The 20,476-nt window shown below is 43.2% G+C and overlaps 1 protein-coding gene across 1 annotated transcript in view; it reads right to left on the minus strand.

Annotated features, from left to right (window-relative positions):
• FRMPD2 (FERM and PDZ domain containing 2) overlaps positions 1 to 20,476 on the minus strand; it is a 446,136-nt gene that overhangs the window by 211,614 nt on the left and 214,046 nt on the right. Inside the window, exons 27-28 of the mRNA XM_078640972.1 lie at positions 8,442 to 8,797; positions 7,678 to 7,966 (exon numbers count right to left, since the gene is read on the minus strand). Of these exons, the coding sequence (XP_078497098.1) occupies positions 7,678 to 7,966; positions 8,442 to 8,797 (645 nt within the window). The remainder of the gene's footprint in view (positions 1 to 7,677; positions 7,967 to 8,441; positions 8,798 to 20,476) is intronic.

The raw sequence follows: 20,476 nt of genomic DNA on the forward strand, positions 1-20,476 counted from the left end.
TGTGATAAGCTACCCTCGATATACCTAGTGGTCTGGAAACAGGGCAAATTACAGGGGAACGATAATGCTGGTGGGCCACCAGCTCAATTTCCTTATCTATGATCCCAGCTGCTCTCAGTAAAAAGGAATCCATTGTAGAGGTTGCTGGCCCTGGGGAACTGACGCCGGGCCTTTACGTTCCCCCATGGTTCCCAAGCAGGGGTAATTACTAGCTAAACAGACTGACCGGCAGGGAGTACTGAGAAGGACTTTAATATGACCACAGTCAACCCTGGCACCCCTATCCAAAATTCAAGATACCAAAGAAAGTTCATCCTACCTTCCCGTACGTGAAGATGGTGGTAATTTTCCACGAGGCTCCTTTGTCAGTAGCTTCCGTCTGGTCTCACCCAGGAGTCCGCACTGCTACACAAGCTACTACTACTAAGTCCCAGGACCAAGAGGGGTGGCCCAGTCCAGCCTCCTCCGGGCTCTGACAGGTGCAGACGGGCCCATCCTAGCCCCAGGCTTCCCCCGGGCGTGGCCTGCGCGCGGGAGGTAACCAGCGCTTTTCAGGGCATGCGGCGCAGGCATGCTGAATGGCTCCTCCTCCTCCTTGAGAGTGGCGTTTCTGGGACACAGAGTCCATTAGGTGCTGGAGCGGTAATCCAGCTAATGCAGGCGAGTTGCAACAGGCAGTAACGCGTCCCGCGCAGCGGGAGGCAACCAGCGCTTTTCGGCGTGTGCGGCATGGGCGTACTACCTGGCTCCCCCTCCTCTTTGAGAGTGGCGTTTCTGGGACACTGAGTGCAGGCACAGTAATCCAGCTAATGAGGGTGAGTTCCAACAGGCAGAAAAGCGTACACTTATTGTATGTGTTCTACATTCAGTTGAGACACTACTGATTCATACATGTAATCAGCATCTAACAAACAGTTACTTACCTAAATATTAGCAAATTATTCTGACAGCACAACATATTTCAATTAAATGCTGCAATGCTCTGAATCCTGCAGCTCTTTTATCATTTCCAATGAGACAGGTTGATGAAGGGAAAGATTATTTATATGAAACAATTGTGCACCAAACCAAGATTAGATGTTCGAGATGTACCACTCAATTTGTTATTATTTGTGGATGGTTCTTGTCTGAGAGAACATTCTGGAACTCCGCAAGCAACGTATGCAGTTTGCACAATAACATATTTTGTGGAAGCATCATGGTGGTGCAATGTAACTACAGCACAAGTGACAGACTTGATGGCTATTACAAGACCATGCTCCGTATCAGAGATATCAATGGCAAATTATGGCTCAGGAATATAGTATGCAATTTGTGGCGTAAGGGGGTAACTATAACAAAATGCTAGCATTGGTACAATGAAGGTAATTTTTAACATATGGGGAACTCACAAGGCAAATTTTGAAAATATGATTTGAACCCCTGGTAAGTTTTATGCCCAGTTACTTTGAAAGATCACCAGCCGTCACTTCTAGTCAGAGCACATCAAGGACACAGAAAAGAGAAAAACAGAAGGAGTAATGGAAAGGGCACCCTACGGGTGAACAGAAAGAGAAGCAGGACAATGAACAAGACCCTTATTGGTACATAAAAATATAATATGGACCTATAGAATGACCACGTCATGGGTCTACAAAAATGGATAAGAACAAATGTTTTTTCTCTTTGCCCTTGAATGTCTATGGAAACCAAAGAATATCTTACCATGCCTACAGACCTTCTGTGACTACAGACCTTTTGTAGAAGAAAGACTATAAAACTCTAAAGTAAAAAAAAGATAATGGATAAAGAAGTAAGGGTCAGATGTACAACCCTAAATGGCATGCGAACATGGGTTTGCGACCCGTTTGCGCATGCAAAATGCCCCAGGGCCATGTATGATTCCTAAATAGCGAGTCACAATTTATTTCCGAATCGCTATTTAGGAATTGTGTCTCGCTATTAGGAAGGGGCGTTCCCTTCCTAATAGCGTCCGCAAAGCAATGTATGAATGTTTTGTCACCGCAAGTGCGGTCGCAAAAACTCGCAAATTACCACCCTCTGCAAGAGGGTGGTAATGCAGTCGAAATTTGGAAGGGGTTCCTAAGGGACCCTTTCCACTTTGTGACTGTCTCTAAAAATATTTTTTAAGGGCAGGCAGTGGTCCCAGGGACCACTACCTGCCCTCAAATAATGAAACAAAAACGTTTCAGTTTTCAAAAAAATGCATCCTGTTTTCCATTAAGGAAAACGGGCTGCATTAAAAAAAAACAGCTTTATTTAAAAGCAGTCCCAGACATGGTGGTCTCCTGAACCCAGCAGGCCACCCTCCCTGGTCGGGCCTGTCATTCCCAACGGGCTCGCAATTTGCGGGAGGCTCATTAATGTTCATTAGCCTCATAATTTGCAAACCCAATGGGAATCGCAAACAGTGTTAAACACACTGTTATACATGCCAAATAGCGCCTCGCAAATTGCAAGTCGCAAATGAGTCGTAATTTGCAAGATGCTATTTTGCAGGTCGAACATCTGGCCCTAAGACCACTACCTGGGTGAACATATCCCTAAAGACAGCCATGACTAGCTTTAAGACTATGTGGTACACTGGTTTAACAGACACCTAGTCCTCACAATTACCACCCCCACCCTACACCTTAGCAGATTTTCTGCCCCCCTACAATCATAAATACCCCCCTTACTTATTTAATGAGCCAAGGGTTCCCAAACTCACATGCCTTTTATACTAACTTTTAGGAAGTTGGCCCAGGGGCTTACTCTCTATACTGCATACATGCCAACAGAGGTGATTCAGGCGGTAGATACCCCATTTTTAAAGTAAAAAATTACTTTAATTAAGCTTTCTCACGCGTAACTTTTTTCCTAATTTCAATACAAGGAAATGGGGACAATAACTTCCCCAGATTCGTTTTTTAAAACATCCCTTTTGTTTTTTAAAATGTATGACATGCATGATATGAGGACCGAAATACTGCATTCTTACACCGCCTACCCCTTTATAGACACTTCACAACCTCCTATGAGTGTAAACCAGCCTTGACATTCAATAACTGGCAATCTTTGACCCCTATCACAAAACGAACATCATTTATGGAGTGATCCCCCCTCTGACTACCCATTTAGACCATGATATCCTTGAGTCTGCCTATCTCAGGACCAGTCTGATTAAACCCCTCTCTAATATTCCTTCTTACTTCACCGACATCAACATCAACCTTTTTCCTCCTTTCGTATCCTCTGCATCCACATCAGACACACTTCTAGAAGCAGTTCACTGAAACATCTCTCTTACCTTACAATGACGTACTGAACTCGTGAACACAGTCAAACAGACAACCACTCCTAGACTGTTTGGAAATTAGTCCATTGCGCACCTCACAAACACTCCTCCAACCTCCTTCATCTACATTTGCACTCAAACTCCCCTCGATGAAACCCTCAAACATAAATCTCTTGCTCGAATAACTGTTCAAAAGTAGCCCTAACTCACATGAACGGCCTAATTTAGATCTTAGCGGATGGGTTACTTCTTCACAACGGTGACAGATATCCCATCCGCCAAAATATAAAACCCATAGGATATAATGGACTTTATATTTTGGTAGATGGGATATTCGCCACCATTGTGATGGAGTAACCCATCAGCCAATATCTAAATTAGGCCCAAAGTCTCCTAACTGAGAACCGAACCAAATCTCCTCCAATTTAGGAAAGCACTGAAAACTCTTCTGTTTCCCTGATCCTCCCGTCCCTCCCACCGCTACTCCCTCTTGACTATCAGGTTCTAGCGCCGGGATGCTCTCGGGTTACTGCGCGCTCTACAAAAACCTTAAATTAAATAATATTATCCCAACATCTCCAAACGTGTCACTAAAAACTTTAAACACACGCAGATGAAAAAATTTCAAGAAACACACTTTGCAAACCAATACATCAGTAGTTAAACCATAAAGACTAACCTTCTCTTCAATACATACCACTCAAAAGTTTGGTGCGCCAACCTTATCAAGGAGCTAAGAGCCTCTGAATTTAAGGATATCCCCCATGGAAACAGACTAACAGTAAACACATCTCAAACTGGCAGATAATATGATCATCTCTATCTAGAATAAGAACATAATTATCCAATCCACAGACAATGTACTGACACAACTTGATCTGCACTTCAAGAGCATTCTTTAAACCCAGAAAAAAACTCTCTCTAACCGATGCACACCTACTTCTCCAGGCACATCATGTGATAGAGGTAGTTAACCTCTATCACAAAATCCATTCCTTGCAACAATAGAGATCCTCGTCGCAACAGAACCTTGAAATATCTTTTGACTCTCCACTGCACCTCAAACTTTCTCCCACTCACAAACCCCCTGTCTTTCTCCAATTAATAACACAAAGAAGAGCACACACCCCAACCAGTGATCGTAGTTGACCCTTTATCACAAAATCCATTCCCTGAAACAATAAAGATCCTCGTCGCAGCAGAGTCTTGCAAGATCTATTTGACAGTTCCATAAAAGATCGACTAGTCAGACCACCTCCTAATACCCTTCAAACTCATATGCATCAAATAAGTGCACGGGGGCTAACCAAAATAGCCTTAAGGATTGATCAGAAATGTCAACGATGTACAGATATCTTGCCTCAAAAACAAAACCTCCATGAAACTGTGGACAGTCCCCACTAACAATAATCCTAACGCCACTCTGTCCACCCTCAACTTCTTTTGCTAGATGTAACAGACTATTTGGTCCCAATGTAAACAAAAAAATTAAGGGCATAAAAACAGGAACTGGTCCTCCAAAGACCAACTCATTGAAGAAGAGCCCTCAGACTAACAGAACAGCAAGGCTTAAGAGTTCTTTGAAATAAGATCTCTCAACTCTGCACACAAAAAAATGCAAAGTATGTAGAAAATACATCCTGGAAGAAAAGGCAACTCTACCAGAGATTAAGAAGTGCCTCCAAAAATCAAGTGAGAAAACTATTCGAACTAGTCAAGAATCTCACCATTCCTCGGTTACCCACTATCACTCCCAATCCCAAAGAATCATAAGAATAATTCTCCAAAATTCTTCGACTCAAAAATAAGAATAATCAAGCACTCTCCGGACTCAAAATCTAAACAGCACACAACAGAACCACTAACCAGCAAATCCCTGCTGAAATGGTGAACTTTCAAGGAAGTAACACACTTCAATGTCATTTCAACTATCACCTAAAGCCCTGACAACTACTTTGCGGGTCCGGTCCCACTAAAATCACCTCTGCCTACACTCCGCTCCTGAGCAAGTGATAATTGATTCTCTCTCTTAAGGGATTGTTCCTGGTGATCTCAAAATAGGTCATACCACCCCTCTCCTAAAGAAACCCAATCCAGACACAGAAGACCAGAACAATTTTCACCTTGTATATAATCTCCCATTCATTGCTAAAGTCATGGAAAAGCTGTGTGGAGAAACAACTGAATGCCTTCATTGAAGAAAACAATCTGCTTGCCCCTTCCACCAAAGTCAGGATTCAGACCCTCCTGCAGCCCATAATAGATGACAAAAGCTTCTTTTAGACAAAGGGGAGTCCTGTATGCTTGTTCTAGTAGATCTATCAGTGGTGGTTTACGATAACAACAATATCTCACTGCTACAAATCCTAAAGGTGCATTTGCACCTAGAAAGCCAGGTGCAGGTATGACGTACCAATTGCCTCTTTACTGGAGCAAGAAGTCACTCAAGGTTCCATCTTCTCACTCACCCTTTCAATTTATACATGGAACCTCTAAACTCGCTCTTAAATATAAATCCAACATCTAAGTCCAGTCATACGTTGACGACACTCAACAATACCTGAAGGTCTCTTCCCCCAGACAACATAAATACACTGAGATCAATGTTAAAGGAATCATGAGCATCGATGTACCAAAGCCACCTCAAACTAAACCCGCAGAAATTTCTTCTGACCTCAGCTCACCCCTGTCAAACCTGGCTTGACTCATTAAACATTGCTGATGGTAAGTCCACAATTGTTGAGATAGCAAAATCCCTGGGTTTCATCATGGGCAAGAATCTAAGGGCCTCATTTGCCAACGAGTTTTTACAAATTATATGACTCCCTGTAATACACATGGAAAGCTGTGAGTGACACAGATTTCCAAACTGCTAAGGCTGAGTTCCTAAACAGTAGAACATTGTAAATAGGCAGTTGCAAGTAACAGTAATTCTATGAGTGCAGATTTAAGATTTGGTTTGTGAAGCTATGGCTGTATTTTGTTGACCATGAGACCAAGCACAACAGTCTACAGTACCAGAATAACTGCATTTAAGAGTTTTTCACATTTTCCTCCAGTCACCTCTCATTAGGTTTTAGGAGAAAGGTCAAATAGAGGGCAGAGTGGGAGCGGAGTGGCTTGTATAAGGTCAACAGGGTTTGCAGAGTATCTTGAAAAATCATTATAAACCAGCCTTTTTTATGTTTTCCATATACTTTGCTTTTGTTGCCACACAAGATGACACTACCTGCTCTACTCTTTTGAAGAACAATACTTAATTGGCAAGCCTTTTCATAAATAAAGCCGTTAGCCCCTTGTCTTGTACTTTACTATCATTGCCTTATGAGTAATGACACAGTGTCTCAGTTTCAGCACTGCACTTCCTTTAGAAGTTGTAGGTACCAGCAATTCTCTTTGCTTTTACTGGGAAATTTATAGTGAGCAATAGCTGCTTCTGTGCTCATAGTGTCTCTACAGTTGCGCCGCAGGAAAGATCTAGGACAAGTCCTGAACAATCCAGCCAATTTATGTAGTTACTCTGTAGAATCTCTGGATCAAAGGACCAGCCAATTGTGTACTAAGGAAACTCTATTTAGAGAGTAGTGATGACACCTTCCTGGGCAGACCTCCATGGAGGGTTGCATATCAGAATCTCTCATGGACAGAAATATCACATTTTGTGGTCTAAATATTGTTTACAAAAGGTTTACCTCATTGGGTGTAGATTTTCTATCACTAGCTCCAATTGATACATTTATGTAAATGATAAATGATGACACAATGCCTAATTTAGATGTTGACCGAAAGGTCACTCGATCACAGCTGTGACAGAGTATGCTTTCTGCTAACCTTAAGGTCCTCCTGCATGATATACATATGGGAGAAACTTCAGTACGTAGACGGCGGAGACTAATTCGTCTCAGCCAACTACATACCCCTCCAACAGCCCGACAGAGTAAGGGCCATTGGAGGTTTGGCCATGTATCTGCCCATCCAATTTAGAGTGGGAAGACACATAGCCAGTTTTTACTTTTACAAAACGTGGTGGTTTGTAAAAGGAAAAACTTTTCAATGACCCCCCACACCATGGGAGAACACTCATTGTTTTTTTTTTTGTATTTTCAACAACAAAACCCACTTTGGGGTTTTGTTTTTGAAAATAAAAAAAACATGAAAGTGTGACGTACATCAATGTCACGTTGATGGATAAGCGAGACATACGTTCATTATATTTAAAGGAACAGCTGTGACAGACCTGGGCTGCCTGACATCTCTAAATGTGGTGGGCAGAGTATCCAAAGTTCTACACCATGGCGACAGTAATAACTCTGTGTGCCAAAATTTAAATCAGGCCCACAATATTTACGGCAAACAAAAAAAAATACACAAATTATATTACAAATATACATTGTGCGCACCTGCCTAAGCTCATCTTCCTCTTCCTCCTCTGCCTCTTCCATGTCTTCCCACTCATTGTCACTGTCACATGACTCCCTGGACACTTGTGACTGAGGACAAGGGATTGTCGCTCGAGGTTGTGGTGTGGGAATTATGGTGGAAGTCGATCTGGAACTGTTCGTTGCAGAGACAGGGCTGACTGATGTTGAACTAATGGTGAGGTACTCCTCATCTACTGGGGTAGGGGAGGGAATTTCTGAAGAGAAATATGTGGTAGACACATCATACACTGTAAGATGACCTGTTGGGCTGAGAGAAAGAGGTATTAGCAACAGATACACATAATGTATTGTATGACACAATAAAAAGAGTGAGAATATTTAAGAGCAATACCATATCGGAAAAGAGACAAACAAAATTGAGTTAAAGTGGAGTGAAACTGCAGAACTGAGCAAGAGGTGTGAGATAAATACATGCGACAACCTTCATGGCAGATAGAAAAGTGTGAGAGGAAACATACTGCATATTACAGAACAGGAATTAAAAAAGGTTAAGAGAAACTAGCACAAAGAACTGCAGGACTGACTGAAAGTGGAATTGGAAACAGATCGGTATTCAAGACATTCTGAAAGATTTATGTGAGAAGTAAAAAAAAAGAGTTTGCAAGTGGTGTCTATCAGAATTTTGACTTCACAGACTGAAGAGATTGGTGGCTATTTCTGGAAGTGAGGGCATTCACAATTCATATATACATGCTACATTCAACATGAGTGTTATTTCTTACCTCTCGTGGATTTCCACATCACACACTGAATAGCAGTTACATCTCAAGTCCTCCGCTAGCGAAGATAGAGGCCCAGACACAATCTTGCCTGCTGTGTAGTTCTGTGTATGTGGGTGTTTATAGTCTGAGAGTGATTCAGGGTTCAGTGTGCCCTCTCTACCAACTCCCACAATGGACACATTTCCTCCCCTGGGGACAGAATCCACATGTGGTTTCCACTTAGGTGTTGGAGTGCGCTTTCCTCCTCTAACAGCGGTGCCTCGCTGAGCTTCAGTGCCACGGCTCATGGGACTCCGAGGTTGAACATCTGGAGACTTGCTTCGGTTAAGTTCTTTGACTGGTGATGGAGCAGGAGTCTGGAAAGTTTAAAAATAGGCTCTCTTAGTAGTTACACATTTACTGCTGTAGAAAGCAATTCTAACCTTGGGTTCTGGAGTAGCATGCAACTCAACGCAAATGGCTGCTACACCTCATCGGGGTTTGTAAGCGCTAGATAATAATAATTAAAAATTACAATCACAAATCTAGGAACCTGGTGATTAGCCGAAAGTCTATGGTGCCTGATCAGGGCATGAGATTAGGTGGCCAATGGCAAAGAGATCAGTGATAGCTCACACACTGCCATTTAAACTCAAATACCTCCATTTCACTGCCTGTGACAATCTCTGTAGACAATTCTGTAAAAGATTATGTGTGACCTAGGTGTGGGTAATAAACACCAGAAAGACTGCCATCACCCAATGAAAATTGGGTTTAGATAATCTTTGCAATACAATTATGGGGAAAAAAGAAACATTTGCAGAAAGTGAAAATTATCAAAAATTTGCTCCATTTTATTCAGAAGTTCCCCATGTGTTGGATAATTCTCTCCACATCTTTAAATTCAATTAAACTGTCTACATACAAGACTCGATTTTTGACCTTAATGGAGTGTGTATTTCACTCCATGGAGGCCTTGGTACTGGGGTAGGCTATACCGCGTACCAAAGCACATCTAACTGTGCTTCTTGGTTTGTTTGTGGGCTCACTCAAAAACACCTAAACACACTTTCCGGGCAGGTCCTCGAAATGAGAGACACACACGCACATACACAGCATTGTAGCTCCCATCAAATTCATATAACTCAAAGTACTTAAGGTGGCATCAAATCCAACAACATGATGTTCAATGGGGAACCCGCTGAACAGAAAAGTGCCTAACATAATGTGGAAAGTCTCTGGAATAATTACCAGACTAAGGAGGATACAGTCCTCTGCTAGAAACACATATGATACATGACGAAATGAGGCTTACTTTGCAAACAAATACACCATGTCAGACTAAGGAAATCTTCAATATCTTGCAGGAACAGACCAACAACTTTGCCCTAAAAAGCAACCATTGTTTGTTCCAAAAATACTGCAAATCCAAAAATACTGCAAACACCTTGAGTTCTTTGAGTCCAAAACGCCAAATCCGCACAGCCAGCATCAACAAGACCGAGTAGAGCCCTCAGGCGCATCTCACTTCCACAGCTATAATTTGCCTTCATTTTCTTACCAATGGAAACTTTACAGGTTATCATGATCCTGTGACAAGAAGGAATTCTCCTTATATATGAATAGTTCTAAGACAGAGTAGCAAGGTTCATTGGGTTGAAAGTGTAACATGAACCCAAACCTCGATTCATTGTTGTAAGTGTTGCTGAGATATGATTAAAGCACAGTGGGCAGTAAGGGGGACATAAGAAAGAGAGAGAGAGACAGACAGACACACAGACAGAAAGAGATGGAGAGAGACAGCGAGAGACAGACAGAGAGAGACAGAGGCAGAGAGACATAGAGAGACAGAGAAAGAAACAGTCGCAGCAATCCCCTAACTCCTCCCTCACCCCGCATACAACATTGCAATACAGACATGACAAAAATCCCCAGAGGCAGTATCGCTATCATCTTCAAAGAATCCATCCAATGCTCCAGCACCTTGGAAAGCACCACTAGCAACACAGAACACTTGGCCTTCAAACTCTTCACAACCTCCAGCAACATTCTGAGGGGCACCCTCCTCTTCCACCCTGCAGGAAAATGCACCAACTTCAGCTACACCACTGTGGACTCCAGTGCCTTCATCCGCATTGGCATCCTCAACTACTACCTGGAGGACCTCACTGATTCCAATACAACCAACCTCCTCAAGGATCTGTCCAACTTTGAACTCACCCAGTGAGTGAAAAGCCCCACACACATCACTGGACACCTACTGGACCCCATCTATGCCCCTGTACAAGCACATATTGAGTAAAAAAAGTAGACCTAAATTAGAAATTAAGAACATTTCAGGTTTCCTTGTGTGCGAGCTCACAGAGCACTGCTTTCTTCTGTAATAATCCACATATGACTTACAAGGCAGCCTGGCATTAAAGAATAGGAATGAGCCCAACCAGATAATAAATTACAGGGATATCTTTTAAGAATGGGGTGCAGGTAATTAAGCAGGCATGGTGAGCGATAAAGCAACAGTGAATGACAAATCGATAGTGCAAGAAGCATGGTCATTCTCGCACATATCTGTTTACAAACACAGAAATGTTTGTTGAGGTGAATCAACCTAATAAAGTGCAGATATTGTTATCTGAATGATATGTAGAAGAGCCCAAGAAAAATTAAATAGCTAGAGAGAATCACATTATTTCATGTATTTTATTTGCACATGTGTTCTTTTTACATTCTTAAAATTTTATTTTTATGATCTTTAGTAGGGTAACAGAATGCGTCCCAGATTTAAGTGTATAGTATATGAATATGAGGAAAAAAGTATTCAAAAGACAATAAATGCAACTGAAACTGATGTTCAGGTGTACTGAGTGGCATGGTACAAAGAGATGTGGAACAAAATATTCAAACTATGATGCATACAATTGGAACGGATTCTGAAATGTAGGTTTGCATTCTTTACTGACAATGTGAGCTACAAAATATTGGCCACTGAGCACAGTGAGTATTATTTATTTATATTTTTTATTTATAATTCTTTATTGCTTGATTAACAAACAATCATTGCAATTAAACCATTAATGTCATGTATAAAAACAGTTAATTTAAAAATTGTGATATGTTAATTAACTAGGTCCATTTTCATTTACCTAATTCGCCAATTGATAGACAACTGTACACCAAAAAATAGTGGGTATTAAATATTAGAATCATACAAGAGTTACAAAGTTCAGTAGCAAATTGGTCCCTCAGTGTGTAGTGATCAGTTGTTGTAGGTAGGCATACATGCCTCTTTAGTCAGGATAGCTACCTAACAACACTTAACATAGTAAGGGATGATGTATCTCCTACTGCACAATATAAGTATATTACGAGTTCTCGCACCTTATGCCAAGTACCTTTATCAAATCTTGGAAATCGAAGTTTACTGTAATATCTGGGAATCAATAAAATAATTGGTCCTCTCCTGCAGAGTTACTTTATTCCTGCTAAGGCATGAGTAGGTTATCTAGTTCATTTATTTCATAATGGTATTTAAGGGACTGCAAATCCCAGAATGCACAGATAATGCACTGGAAGCAAACAAACATCTGACAGAAAATGGTCCCATGAATGATCAGCTAATTGCTCTATAGAGGAGATTCCCTCCTGCACCATTATGCAGGTTATAGTTGCAGAAAGGATTCCCCATGGTAATGCTCCTGGGAGAAGATGAGAGGACCTAGCTTGTTCTCAAACATCTCTAGACAAGAAAATGGAAGATCGGATGAAAGTTCTAGTCTAAAATATACAGCACCGGAATAATGCCTATGAATGGAGCTTATTCCTCAACTTACCAAGGATCAGCATAGTTGTATGCCAGCTCATGTGCACTGCAACTCTGGTATGGAAAATTGTTGTGTCTTTACGTTCCCTTTTCCTACATGGATGAATGGGTGCTTGGAAGGGTGAGTGTGGCTGATAGAAATGTGATGATGCAATTAATATTGGAGTTGTGTGCTCGGGCACGATACACAGGGGCATATTAGCAAGAACCTTATTAAAAATGATCGCCGTTTTAACGGCACTGCCGCTAAAACGGCGATAATGGGCTTCCTAATATGCGTTATAGAACTCCAATAGAAGCCCAGGTTAGATGTGCAGGACATCTAATCTGGGCTACTATTGGAATTCTACAATACATATTAGCAAGCCCATTATCGCCGTTTTAGCGTCAGTTTCCTGCCGCTAAAACAGCGATAATTTTAACGAGGTTCTTGCTAATATGCCCCACAGTTTCTCAGCAGTTGCAAAAGGATGGAGCCTCCAAACAGAAGCCACTGGAGCAGTGGCAGCAAGTACACTCTAATCTGTATTGAGAACTTGCTAACACCAATCCATGTGTCTCTTGACTCGTCTATGTAAAGATTCTCCTTCCAGGATCTACAAAAATGTTTTGGAGGTCTGTCTGTCTTGGTAGTTTGGGAATAGGGAATCCACAGACTGCAATGAAAATTCTTGTGAGTCCGACTGCCTGTGAACAGTCATGTTTGAGCTGGGCTGTGTACAAGATGAGTGAGAGATGTAAACCTGAGAATTGTTGTCTGCAAATCCTTAACTGTGGGTTTCTATCGGAGGTATCCAGCACCATCAGGTAAGAAAACGTGACTGCTAAAAGAAATCTGTCTTCCATGGGAAGACAGGTGTAAAGTGAAATTACAGATGCAAATGAAAATGCATTGCTGGCAGCCTGATCTGCACTATCTTCAGGCCGGGTCTTCTCAACTCTTACAAATCACTACCACCCACCAGTTGTATCGGAGGCCAAGGAACCTTGTTCAGTCTTAGGCTGCTGAATCGGCTCACTGATGGAACATAAACTCAGAAAAACCATAACGTGAGAGCCCATTCAAGAAAACTGTTCAGCTCGTTCAAGGACCAAACATCAAACATAAGCCAAACAGAAAGATTTTCTCCCACTTGGAGGTTTTTAATACTTTTTCACCATGATATCCCTTCTTTGACAATGTGACCTTTTGATTAGGATCACCTATTTCCTAGGGTCGGCCAAAAAGTCCCACAGTTATATTTTCACCTTTTTAAAATATAAGGCCAACTTTTATTGAGTCCCACGGGACCCAATATTAATGTGTGCTCCCTTTGACTTTCACTAGAATAACCTATTTCTTCCCACTTTCTTTATACTGCTTTTCCTAAACCCCTGAGTAATCTAGTTAATAAATGCTCCCTTTTGTTACTGTAATTTTCACCATACATTCTGAACTACTGTTTTGAGATGTGTTATCCTTGTGTTACAGTGACACACCATGAAAGCAAGTCTAAACCTCACCCCATCCTACCAAAGGGTGAGAGAAAGAAACCTTAATGCACCTCTTGTTTATCTCTGGGAGTCCCTCTTATGAGGTTGCAGTGGGAGAGGTACCACGTCTAAATTTCTCCAACTGGGAGAGGAAGACCTCCTTCACCCAATTCCATCTAAGGGAATCTTGAGGTGTGACTATCATATATTTTGGGTGTTCTGCTTCGCCCCTACATCTGCTTGTTTCGTTAAGCCCAAAAAGCCTAGTCTCCTAGCGGTTATCCACAATATTCAATTCAACACCATTTACATTTCCATAGTATTTGTTCTCCGCAGACAAACTAGAACCTGGTCCCATATTTTTTTCCCTGACTACGCTCAACCTTTTGAACCGGACTGATCCTCTTTTTCTTATCCTTGCCCCCTCTTTCTCCATTTCAGTATCTGGAGCTACTCCTTCTATCGAGACATTTCAGCCAAGAAGGAATGTCTGGTGTCATCAGTAAAAATTAAAAAAAAGTAACGCATTTTCACACAGGAAAAATTATATTATGATTTTGCTAAAATTACGCTGGGGGCTGGAGGAATAAAGAGATGTACTATCTGCCATCAAGCCAGAGTACATTCCAATGTTTGTATGCAATGAGAAGTAAGGAAAATGTAACTTACCCTGTAATCATCTGTTCCTGGCATTTAGAGCTGTAGATTCACGTGCTGTGCATACTCCTGCCATCTAGTTTTGGGCTCGGACGTGTGGAACTCGTTTTTGATTGAAGATGACTTTTCAAGTCACATGGTGTGGTCACTCCACCTACTGTAGGCAAAGAGCGGCGCTGTAGTGAGATTGTTTTCCCGCCCAGTGGGTGAAGATGTAAATGGAGCATAGAGATACAGTAGAGATGACCATGTGAAGTAAAGAATTAAGGTGAGAGTATCTGAAACAAATTGGGGGTCTGGGAATGAGCATGTGAATCTACATCAGCACATGCCACAAACAGATGCTTACTGGGTAAGTAATATTTTCAGTCCATGGCATGTGCAGCTATAGATACACATTCTGTGCATGGACTGTAAAGCAGTCCTCCCCAAAAGTGATGGTTCAGCCTGAGGATATTGCGGAAAATTGGAATAGTGTGCGTAACACTTCTTGGCCAACTCTGGCTTATTGCCTAACTAGGACATCAACACAGTAATGTTTAGTAAAAGTGTGAAGAGTGGGCAAGTAGCTGCTTCAAAGATGTCAGCTATTGGTATATACCATAAAAAGCCACAGAAGCCCCTTTCTTGTGCATGGAATGGGGTTTGGGAGGGACAGTTAGCTTTAGCATAGTACGCTTGGATACACTTGGCAAGCCAACTAGCAATACATGCTTTGCTAAAAGCACACCCTTTATGTGGTTTGGAGTAGGACACAAAGAGTTGTGTTTTACGAAAAGGTTTTGTTTTATTGTATTTGTTCTGCTACAGGCTCTGGACTTGGAAAGAAAACTGGCAACTCAATTGTTTGATGGAAACTGGAAACCACATTAGGAAGAAACTGGCGGTTTGTTCTAAGGACCTGCCTATCAGGATGAACATGGAAGAAAGGCTCCTCTAAGATGAGAGCCAGTACCTCACTGATTCACCTGAGAAAAGTGATAGCTACAAAGAAGGCTACCTGCCATAAAATAAACTGAAGTGACAAGCCTTAAAGGGACTTAAAAGAAGGGCACATGAGCCTAGTTAGGATGATGTTGTGATTCCATACCAGTGCAGGAACCGTCCGAGGCAGGATAACCCACCTGAGGCCTTCCATGAAGGGCTTAATACCTGGTCTGCTGAAAAAATGGTGTGTGCTACCTATCCTGTCGGTAAGCAGCCAAATGCAATGGATGGAGGTGTAAGAAGGCCTGAATTTTGAAAGTGAAGGAGGTAATAGACAATGTCTTGTAACAATGATTTGAGAGGATTGATTTATTTTGGAAGGCAATGGTGCACACAACGCTTCCATTTTCTGCATTGCAGCCTCTGGCTATAGGCCTGTGTGCTTCATAAAGAATGGACATACATTGTGATAGGTTAAGGCAACCAAAATCTAAGACCGCAGGAGCCATATTGCAAGATTGAACTGCTGAGGGTTGGAGTTTCAGAAGGTTCAGTAATTCTGCATGAGAAAGTCCGGACTGTGGGGAAGCTTCTCATGAAGGGAGAGTTCAAGCAGAGTGGAGTATCAGAGATGGTGTGCCCCGGTTGGGGCTACTAGGATGAGGGTAAGTGATGTATGCCTCAGCTTCTGAACTACTGGTGACAAAGTTAGAGCATTTTGCTTTTTCAGTAGTGGCAAACAGGTCTATGTAAGGAAACTCCCATCGCCGGAGGTAAAAAAGTAGAGTCTGGTGTTGGAGTTCCCACTGGTGGACTTGAGGTATCTGCTGAGCAGGTTTGCCAATTTGTTTTCCAGACCTGGAATTTACTGTATGATCAACTGCACCTTGTGATGTATCACCCACTTCCAGATGCACCTGGATAGAACATATAGCTGGGGTGAGTTCATGCCCCCTTGCTTTTGTAGGTAAAACATAGTTGTGGCGTTGTCTGTGCAGACTAGAACAATCTTGTTGCGAATGAGTGGAAGGAATGCTCAAAGAGCAAACTGAATAGCCAGCAATTCCAGGTGACTGATGTGGAGATCCTGCTGCGCATTTGTGTCCAGAAACCCTGGTTTGTGTGATCTTGGAGATGCGCACCCCATCTGGTGAGCGAGGCACCCATGGTGATGGTCATTACTGCAACAGGTTGTTGGCATTCCTCCACTGCAGACAGCGATGTGTACAGTCCTAAACCAACACTAGATCCTTGCATAGACCCTTCACCTGAGACCACTGTGCTACTATGAACTGCTGTAGGTAAGGTATGTGTAACCTCAAATTAGGAACTATTGCAATGCAGGACACCATCATGCCTTCCAAATCCATTACTGTCCTGACCAAACCACAGGAATCTTCGATTGACGGAGTGGATGGGATATTGGAAGCAGGTATCCTCCAAGTCAAGGGAAGTCATGAAGTCGCATTTCCACAACAGTGGGATGACATACTGAAGTTTAGCCATGTCGAAATGTTCCGATAGAATGTACTTGTTGAGGGGTCGGACGTCGAGTATAGGCCTGACGGAGATGTCTTTCTTTGGAATGAGAAAGTGCAAGTAGTACACCCCTTTGCCACAAAATAGTGGTGGCACTAGCTGTATGGCCCAGTTGGGAAGTAGTATGTGCATATCCTCTTGTGGCATGAGCTGGTGTTCTGTGGACAACTTGAGTTGGGGTTGCTGGGTGGTGGTTTAGTGAGTTCTTTTATAAAATATATTTTCATTATTGGATTTTTACAACAAAGTACAGTAGAGCATTCACATTTTGCTGGATATTACATATGTACACATATAAAAATCATTGTTAACCTCCGCAGAAACCATGATTCAAAATAGCATCCCATAGATGTTTGAACAGTGAGCTCATGCGATTCCCCCTTAGTTCTGGCTTCTGCAGTCTGCAGTATGCTTACCGCCTCTAAAGTGTGCTCCTCAGCGAGGAGGGTGTGGGGTGTGTGGGTTCGGACAGTTAGTAAGATACGTCTCCACATGCTATAGATGTTCAGATTACTCCTGCCACAATTGTGTCACTATGGCTACCCAAAGTGGTTTCAGGTACCTAGAAACCCCATAATCAGCCATGTGGAGAGTTAGACTGAGCTCTCCCTCAAATATGTCAGCAGAGGGTCCCAAATGTCCCGTGGACGGAAAGTCAATGGCAAGAGCTTTGCCCATGTGGTTAGTTGATCCTTGCAATATGTCAGATAACTCAGCCACTCTTTGAATTTTGGTGTCCGCCCTCAGCTCCACCTGCATGCCACCCTCCACTTTACCAGGAGCAGACCCAATGAGATGGATTTCCTATGTGTGGCTTGCAGTTCCTCTGTGCAACAAAAAGCGCCATGACCGGGATGAGGTGAATGGGGTGCCTACCATTCGGGACAGAGTAGTCACCACCTCCGTCCAATACCTGTATCGCCCGACAGTGCCACGCTAGGTGCAAGAAGCCCACCTCCTCCTGCCCGCATCTGTCTCAGTGGTCATCAGGTCGCAATTTATATCTATAGAGTCTTGCCGGTGTGTAATAAACATGATGTAGAAATTTAAAGTGTATAATGCGCAGATGTCTGCTGGCAGTTATCATGCCACTTTGTTTGCAGCAATGAGTCATTGCCTCAGTGAGTGGTGTGTCCAGCTCCAGAACCCAGCCTGTCCGTGAGCTGGTCTGCATTTCAGGATATTCTGCCAGGGTGGCACAATAAAGCCTGGAAACTGCATGCGATGGTCCCGCCACTTGTAGTAAGCCGTGTAATGCACCAAGTGTGGGGAGTTCCTGGGGGAAGGTGGAAGTGGCCACTCTGACATCATGCCTGATCCTGATGTATAAAAAAAACTCTGAAGGTGTGATCACCATCCCCCCCCCACTCATCAGTGCTTCCCGATCTTTAAATAGTCCCTCATGATAGAGATCTGCCCTGGTACCTATTCCTCTCTTACGTAACATGCTGCAGCAGGAGGCCTCACGAGTGACCGGAGTCAGATGGTGATAAAGAAGGGGCGCTAATGGGGAGTACAGTAAAGGTTTGTCCATTCTTCTGGCTAGTCCCTGCTCAATGGCTAGGTGATGCATGAAGGGCGGTAGTCTGAACCAATAAGTTGCATAGTGGGCTTGAGAGCATAGATATTATAACTCCATATCTGGAGCTACAAAGCCTCTTCTCAAAAAGGGCTGGGCGAGTGTGGTCCTGTGTACTATGGGCTCTTTGCTTCCCCAGGTCAGCCTGATTAGCTGAGTCTGTAGTGTACAGAAAAAGGAGAGTCCTGGGTGGTATGGTTTATTGAGGAGTAGACATAACAGTTTTGGCAGTATTAACATTTAAAGAGATCCGCCCGCCATATATAAGGGCAATGAGATCCAGCGAGATGTGGAAGTAGTGAACAAAGTGATGGCAATACCATAGTTCACCCGCAGCATTTCTTCCCTGTCCCTGGAAATCACCACTCCGGGCATTCCCAAGTATTTTACTTCTGAGTCGCTCCACGTTAATGGATAGTCCAGTGCAAATTGTGGGGTGTTGGGGGTGAGAGGAAATATCTGAGATTTGCCCCAGTTTATATTTAATCCATACACCTCTCTGAAGTGGATAAACTCCCTTAGAATGGGATTCAGGCTGGTTTATGGGTCCCGTATGTACAGGGTTATGTAATCAGCAAAGGGTATTGCAGCACATACTCTCTGTAATGTTGTCGTAGCTCAGCCACCAGCAGCTCAATTGCAAGTGCAAACAGGAGGGGTGACAGAGGTCACCCCTGCCTTGTGCCTCGCGAGATGGGGAATAATTTGGAACAACTGCCAGTGATCTGTACTGTGGCACGCGTCAGGGCGGCTCCTCCATTATGGAGGAGGAGCATCGCCCCACTGCTTTCTCGCAGTGCAAGAAAGCCAAAACATAAAATGGTAATAACTTTTGGTAATCACCATTTTATGTTTCTTTGCATATTGTGGGCAGACAGGTAGCGTAGCTACGGGCCGCCCAAACCAGTCATGCGCACTCTGCACTTCTCCATGCAGGCTGCATTGCAGACTACATGGAGAACATGCCATCCCCTACAGTCCCTGGCTGGGCGGCGACCTAACCAATCACAATGCTCCACTGGAGCATTGGGATTGGCTTAGGGGAGGGGATAGTGGCTACCCGCTTCCTGTTCCTGAGGCAGGAGAACAGGAGCAGTGAAGACTCGGGATAGGAATGAGACGGAGAGGAGGGAATCCCATTCTCCGCAACACCGGAAACATGTATTCCCATTATAGCAAATCAAAGGCCTTAGTGGGGTCTAGGAAGACCACCACCGGCTCAATCCCAAAGGCGAATACATACCCTCCACAACACCAAACTAAAGCAGAACAAAGGAAGAGGCTTTCCAACAATTAGCAAACAGTGAGACACGCCTTTTAATAGGTGCTGACAGTGTTGGCAAGCAGGAAAGACTAATGAAAAAGGAAAAGGGCAGTGAGAGTTTGAGAAATAAGGAGAGGAAGAGGGGGGATCTCAAAGAGGGATTCGTCGGTATAGATTGCAGTATTGAAAAGTGAAGAACAGAGAAGTAGCTCCTGGCAGTTCTCCTCGAATTAACAAGGGTACCTGGAAACAGGATGGAGGCCAGAGTCGGTTCAGACCCCACTAAGGCCTGGAGGGACTTAGCCAGACAGGTAGGTGTGCTACTTTGTTAAGAGTCATCAGCTGGGAAAACTATCCATCATGAAGAGGGGAGTAAGAGGGGAGGGGAGGATGGTTCGAATCATTGTTCCTTCCAAGCAAATTACCTCCCTCTGGTTGCAGGCACATGATGATGGGTAAGGAACCAAAGTCATGATCTAAGGAGAAGGTCCACGGCCTATCCAATTTCTGAAAGCTGGGATGTGGATCTGGAACTGCATTCGGCTTCCTTGGCTGGGGATGTGCGGCGAGTCGCTCTCTTCAAAAAGTCCTGGGCCTGCTGTGGAGTACTGAAGGTATGCTGCTTTTCGTGAAAGGAAATTTGAAGCGTAGCTGCATATAGCATGTCATAGGAGATGTTGGCTTGCTGCAGCTTACATTTCACCGTATTGAATTTCTTATGGGCCTCCTGTACCTCGATTGTGAAGTCAGGGTATATGGAGATTGAGTTACCGTCATGGACTAGACTGTGCCTCTCT

The sequence above is a fragment of the Lissotriton helveticus genome, chromosome 5_1 (assembly GCF_964261635.1).
Source record: "Lissotriton helveticus chromosome 5_1, aLisHel1.1, whole genome shotgun sequence".
Taxonomy (NCBI): domain Eukaryota; kingdom Metazoa; phylum Chordata; class Amphibia; order Caudata; family Salamandridae; genus Lissotriton; species Lissotriton helveticus.